The sequence below is a fragment of the Limulus polyphemus genome, unplaced genomic scaffold, assembly GCF_000517525.1.
Source record: "Limulus polyphemus unplaced genomic scaffold, Limulus_polyphemus-2.1.2 Scaffold736, whole genome shotgun sequence".
Lineage (NCBI taxonomy): Eukaryota > Metazoa > Arthropoda > Merostomata > Xiphosura > Limulidae > Limulus > Limulus polyphemus.
This window is the reverse complement of record NW_013666346.1, coordinates 314,190-321,427: the sequence shown is the minus strand read 5'-3', so window position 1 is coordinate 321,427 and position 7,238 is coordinate 314,190. Positions and strand designations below refer to the sequence as shown.

Sequence of the window (7,238 nt, the reverse complement as noted above, 5' to 3'; positions counted from 1 at the left end):
TGGATCATTCCTTGATTTTACTGGTCACATCTGTTCTATACAAGTTGGAATACTCTGGATCATTCCTTGATTTTACTGGTCACATCTGTTCTATACAAGTTGGAATACTCTGGAAAATCCCTTCTATTTGCGGTTGATATCTATTTTATGTAAGTTGACTATTCTGAATTTATCCTATCTTCTACTGGTCACATCTGTACTATACAAGTTATACAACTCTGAATCTTTTCTTGTTTCTACTGGTTATATATGTACTATACAAGTTGGACTACTCTGGATCATTCCTTGTTTCTACTGGTCACCTCTGTTCTATACAAGTTGGACTACTCTGGATCTTTTCTTGTTTCAACTGGTCACATCTGTTCTATACAAGTTGGATTACTCTGGATCTTTCCTGACTTCTACTGGTCATATCTTCTCTATACAAATTGGACTACTGTGGATCTTTCCTTGTATCTACTGGTCACATCTGTACTATACAAGTTGGACTACCCACGATCTTTCCTTATTTTTACTAGTCACATCTATTCTTTACAAGTTGTACTACTGTAGATCTTTTTTGCTTAACCTGGCCACATCTGTTCTAGATAAGTTGGACTACTCTGTATCTTTCCTTGCTTCTACTGGTCGCATCTGTTCTATACAAGTTGGATTACTCTGGATCCTTATTGTTGCTACTGATCACATCTGTTCGATATAAGTTGGACTATACTGGGTCTTCCTCTTTTCTACTGGTGACATCTGTTCTATACAAGTTGGATTACTGTGGATCTTCCCTTGTTGCTAATCATCACATTTATTAAATTCAAGTTAACTACCTTGGATCTTTCCTTAATTCCACTGGTCAAATCTGTTCTATACAATTTGGTCTACTCGGGATCTTTCCTTATTTGTACTGGTCACATCTCTTCTTTGCAAGTTGTAATACTCTAGATCTTTTCTTGCTTCAACTGGTCACATCTGTTCTATACAAGTAGGAGTAATCTGGAAATTCCCCTATTATGAGTCTATCCTTGCTTCTATTGGTCACATCAGTTCTTTACAAGTTGTACTACTCCTGATCTTTGCTTGCTTTAGACCCATTTTTTCTATACAAGTTGGACTAGTCTGGACCTTTAATTGTTTCTACTGTTCACATCTGTTCTATACTAGTTGGATTACTGTGAAATTTCCCCTCTACTTGCTGTTCTCATCTATTTTATGTAAGTTGGACTACTCTAGATCTTTACTTGCTTCAGCTGGTCACATGTGTTCTACAGAAGTAGGAGTACTCTGGAAATTTCTTTCTATTTGTTGTTCACATGTATTTTATGTAAGTTGGACAACTCTGAATCTATCCTTGCTTCTACTGGTCACATCTGTTCTATACAAATTGAACTACTTGGTATTTTTCCTTATTTCTACTGGTTATATCAATTCCATACATGTTGGATTAGTGGGGAAATTAGTGGGGACTACTCAGGATATTTGTTTCTTTCTACTGATCACATCTGTACTATACAATTTGTACTACTCTGGATCTTCCCCTGTTTCTACTGGTCACGTCTATTCTATACAAGTTGGACTACTCAGGATCTTTGTTTTTTTCTACTAGTCACATCTGTTCTATACAAGTTGGACTACTCAGGATCTTTGTTTGTTTCTACTGGTCACGTCTGTTTTATACAATTTGTACTACTCTGGATCTTCCCTTGTTTCTACTGGTCACTTTTATTCTATACATGTTGGACTACTCAGGATCTTTCTTTGTTTCTACTGTTCGACCATTCTTTTGTCTGCTTATTTGCTTACAGTGGGTTTGAAAGTAACCATCAATTTAATGTTTGTATAAATTATTCTTATAATAGTGCTTAACGTTTTTTTTCTGTATATTGACCAGACCAGAAAGTAATAAATAACATAAGTAACTTATTTTGGACATTACGCTGATATATTATCTAGAAATTTAACAACTATTTTTTTATTAGTTAAGAAGATTATTTTTCGTACACTTAATATAATATTTAAAGTTTCTTCGTTCTTACACATTCCTGTGACATTGCCACACCTCTTTTGATTCAAATTACATTAAAATTCAGCACTGACATCTTAACAAGATAGGTGAGACTTGACTTTTTGTAAGCAGATCAAAGGGAACATGTCTGTATTTAGACTTTTTAAAGGATTTGAGAGCTTAAGCATAAAACCATTTTTATGAGCATATTTTTCAGAATAAGCTATTTGTATAATAGATTGCAAATGAAATTTTGACATAACGTGTCTCTATCATTAAAAGAGACAGATTTATTTCCTCGATTATTACAAGTTACAATATGTTGTTTATTTTAATGTTTTACTATGGAAAGGGAGAGTGAGATAAAACTGATTACAGGCAATCAAAGATAACATTATGACACTGAAACGTTTTGTCTAAGTTAAGAGGACGTGTAGTTAATGTTTAAGATATGACTAACCACATAATTCAAACTGACAAAATAAATACCATGAAACCTCGAATTTATTTTATGTTTCACTTAAAAATGAAATATATATTTCAATAAAATTCTTTGATTCATATCCATACTTATTCTTTTGGCCAGACGTGCTCTAATGGTTAGTATGTCAAACTCCAAGCAGGTTCTATTACTTTAGAACGCCCTTTGACAGGACATGCTATTCTCCTTTATCTCTGTTATTACAATACCACTACGAAACTCACTTTACAAATTGCCCATTACGACTAACAATCACGCAGTCTTACCTCACTTTCACTAACTTAACGTTTTCTAATCTAACTTAACTTGCGCTCACTTGGTCGCTTATATAATATATATATATATATATATATATATTTCCCAATTGAAGCCTAGAACTTTTTATAAACTACCAGACGCTTTGATGTAAGCAATACTCACTTAATGCAACGAGAAAAATACAGAAGTTCGAGTTTTGTGGCTGTTGAACAAAGATCAGTTAACTTTGTTTTGTTTGTTTGTAGTTAAGCACAAAGCTACACAAAGGGCTATCTGTGCTCTACCCACCACGGGTATCGAAACCCGGTCTCTAGCGTTGTAAGTCGGCAGACATACCGCTGTGCCACTGGGGGGCCTCGGTTGAACTATACACACAACGTACGACTCTTACCGAGTTACGTAATGCAATTTGTCATAACTATCGCTTTTAAAATCATTAACTTTTAACACCCTTGTTATGAAAATTAAATAATCATTAAATATCAAGTCACTAAATGAACTAAATAATAACTCTTAAACTAAACAGTCTTGTATATCTAACATTAGTAATTTAGGCGGTAATTGGTAATTAGTTTCCATTCTTTTGGTCAGTAGTTTTAAATTAGTGACGGATATGCCTAAACCCTGGGGTCTATGATCTAAACGTTTGGTTTATGTGCCATTCAAATTGAAAATACTACTTATTATACTTATTCTACACACAAACGAAAGAAACGAATACGTTTTCAAACCATCATATGTAGTTGACTCTATTCATAATGGCCGTATATTTTTTGACAGTATATTGGTTTCTCCGAATAGAAAATGTCGTACAAGCATTAACAAACGACACAGAGATCCCCCAGGGGCATTTAGGTGTTAAAATATTTATTAGTATAAAGACTGGGTTGGTTTCATGGTTCCCGTCCCGTTGCCACAAAATCGCCTTTCTGCACTCTGGGACCGGAAGTGAGTTATAAGAGTAACGGCCAGATCCCATTACTCAACTAGACAAGAATTTCTCAAAAGTTGACGGTGGAAAGTGTTGACTATCTACCTTGTCGATCAGCTAACACAGACAACTATTGTATAGTTTGTAAAAATAAACAAAACAAAGAATAATCATTACCTTATTAAAGTTTTGATAACATTTAGAAGTAAAGCTGAGGTAACATTTAAATACACATTAGGTCCACAAGAGTGACATAGATGGTAAAATCCAAACACCAATCCCACATGTCACTCTCAGGAAACCCTAAGGGTACATGACAGGTCTGTTGATAATCAGTCTAGGAAATACATAGGGGTCTCGATGATGACATAAGGTTCATATATATACATATATGAATTTCAACATCCCTATGTCACTCCCAGGGGGGCCGTAAGGGTATATGACAGGGCTGGTAATAATCAGTCCAGCGGTTCGCCAGCTATAAGAAGCCACAATGTATACGGAATATATAGGAGCCACGGTGATAACATATAGGTTATATCCGTATGCTGACCTATCTATGCCACTCTCGATGGGCTCTAATCATACATTCTGAGTTTCTGAGTTTGGTAACAATCAGTCCAGTGGTTCGCCAGTTACGAGCGGACACAGACTTTTGTATCCGTATGCTGACCTTCTATGCCACTCTCCATGGGCTCTAATCATACATGCTGAGTTTGGTAACAATCAGTCCAGTCGTTCGCCAGTTACGAGCGGACACAGACGTTTGTCAAATTATGCTGTTTAGATTACATTTACCCCCCCCCCCCCAAGAAAAGGTTAAAGAAGCAGAATTTTGATACGTTCTGTGAAAGTATACCTGAAAGCAATTTCATAAATCGATATTTCATTTATTACATGTGTTCTCTTGCAAGAATGTACATTTGTTTCGGTGCATTTAGCAAGTGCTACACATCTCGTAAAGACAATACCCACATTTCATCTTCAAATATGATTTGTTGATTCTGGTTCTTGTTTAATTAGAACAGTGCTGCTTATTGATGACGGGCATGACTTTTAACGATATTACAGAAATTCAGAGCTGTTTAAATGTTCGATCCGTAGGTATATTATTGGATGTCTCTCCGATTAATTTGGACAAACTGGTCATTTTGAACCTGAATATAACCAGCAACATAATAATTTTGATTAAACCGAATTATTAATTATTTTCAATGAATAAATTCTTCTAAAACATACCGTAATTTGAGCTCGTTGTTAACTTTTGAATTGTTCAGAATTACTTTGTCGACATTTTATTTTCCAGTTAGCTGTTTACATGAAATGTGTGAATCAAGGCTATTCGCATGAATACTCTAAAGTTTTGTTTCTTGTACGTTGTCTAACAGAAATATTTAGTGGTGAAGGGAACGTCTGTTGGCCAAACTGTTATTTACTTCATAGAAGGAACGAGGGTCGTCACGACTTTTAAAGGTTTAATGTAATTAACTTGACAGTTGTTTTGTCTAGTTAACAACAAGTGATACAAGTATACAAGTTAACATGTTAGATGCAACATGGCGGATGACTCTTAAAACGTCCTTGATGTCGGTTGGAATTAAGATCGAATAAAACAGGAAATAATGTATCTATTAACCATTTCATCGAACGTTTTATATAAAATGCTTGTAAAGTATTTGGTCCTATGTAATACTTTTAATTTGATTCTCAATACATGAAGTATCAAAAAGCAAGACAAACATTTTCGAATTATTTTGGTTTGTTTTTAATGGTGATTTGTACAATTTATGGTTCTACCTATTCTTTCGAAATAACAAACATTTTAGAAAATCAGACTGTTTGTTTTGTCGTCTACAGCAGAGAAAAAACTCCGAAAGTCGCAATTTAGATATTTCTCCCCTACTATTATTTATGGAAAGTTTGTTTGTTTTTGTTAAACATAAAGCTACATAAAGGGCTATCTGTGTTGTGCCCATAACGGGTATCGAAACTCGGTTTTTAGCGTTGTAAACCTTCAGGCTTACCGCTGAGCCTCTGGGTGCTTTTTTGAAGAGAGCATTGAACGTCTATCCTCTGCTTGTGACTGTCTGCTCATGCTCCATAAAATACTTTGAGGATCATTCAGTCACATTTTTTGTTTTAGGACCAATCGTTTCTTTAGGTAAATACCATCAAAATATGATTCCAAAAATATTGTTAAAGAATATCCAATCCTCAACATCTCTTCAATAAAATGATTAAACCCACTTCAACTCTTCTAAATATTTCGGTTTTTAAGAACGGTTACATAATTATTTGTTTGATTGTTTGAACTTGAGCCCAAAGCTACTCAATGGGCTATCTGTGCTCTGCCCACCACAGGTATCGAAATCCACACAATTATTTGTGAAAATGGTTTCTTTGAGCGCTCTACTGAAACCCCACTTACGTCACGTTAGATGTAACTTTTTCTACTTGATGTCTCTAGTGTCGCAACAATATTTTTCCTGGAGTGACGAACTCCTACATTTACTCTGAGCCGTGTAATTCAGCGAGTAGTGATAATGGATTTCCTGGGAGTGCTGTCCGTGCCTAACTGGCTAATATTCATCGTCGCCGTTCTTGTAACTGGCTATTTGTGAGTATGGTTATAAAGATATCTTTAAAACGTAACAAAATATTTACTCAACCTGTCTATTGTTGTTTGATTTATTCGTCTAGAATTTTTTAGGCAAAGTTTCTAAAACATCTGATTAACTGGACACATTTATTTCGCAGTAGTAGCTAATCGCGACTATATATATATATATATATTAGGAGATTGGAATATGCAGTTTGATCTCTTCTTTAACTGTAATTTCTATTATGGTAAAAAGAAAATCAATGGTCAGAATAACACGATGAGTAACTCAGACAGCATGACTCAAGTTAGCTAGTTTTTCTAAGATATACAATAGTGGTTCACCATTATACAACTAACATGAAACATAAACACATATTATAAGATTTATATGTTATATAAAGAGTAAAATGTGACCATTTGTTAACTAGGTGCAGAATAAATAACGTTAGAAGAATTAATCGTGATAATATCAGCCAAAAGACGTTGGTAATATCTAATTAACTTATGAAACACTAGTGAAAAACTGTAACGGAAGGGTGATGATAAGGAGGAGGGTAAGGCCCCTGAGTGCTTACACCCACAAAATCCCAGCTTAAGGCGACTTACCATTATCATTTGTTGCTTTCTGTGAGAGTAAAGAGTGAGGATCCCTCTTGTTATGCAGTTGTCTGCTGTGTTCCAGTGAAATTATTGGAAGGGATGTTGTAACAATAATGTTACATCGACCGGAAACTAGAGTAGGTTCTCTAGAAGCAGGTACCAAACTACTTTAATTGTCCTGCTTTGTACCAAGTTTATCAAACATATTGTTACGACAACGCAGGTCACGTGACGCTTGTATCACGCCACTTCCTTCTCGAACCTTCATGAAATGTCGGGAGACTACTAGATTGGGATAGTTTTGTATATATAAGACCGGCCAAGAAGCAACGTAAGGTAATGTGTAATGGAACTGCGGAGAGAGAATATTGTT

The 7,238-nt window shown here is 35.1% G+C and overlaps 1 protein-coding gene across 3 annotated transcripts in view; it reads left to right on the top strand.

Annotated features, from left to right (window-relative positions):
- LOC106460260 (cytochrome P450 3A8-like) overlaps positions 1-7,238 on the top strand; it is a 65,337-nt gene that overhangs the window by 9,832 nt on the left and 48,267 nt on the right. For 2 of the 3 annotated variants that reach the window (XM_022386931.1, XM_013919946.2), the window contains exon 1: positions 6,159-6,280. The exons of the other annotated variant lie outside the window; for it this stretch is intronic. In XM_022386931.1, the coding sequence (XP_022242639.1) occupies positions 6,207-6,280 (74 nt within the window). In that variant the 5' untranslated portion in view covers positions 6,159-6,206. Of the gene's footprint in view, positions 1-6,158; positions 6,281-7,238 lie in introns of those variants that run through there. 3 annotated transcript variants of the gene reach the window in all.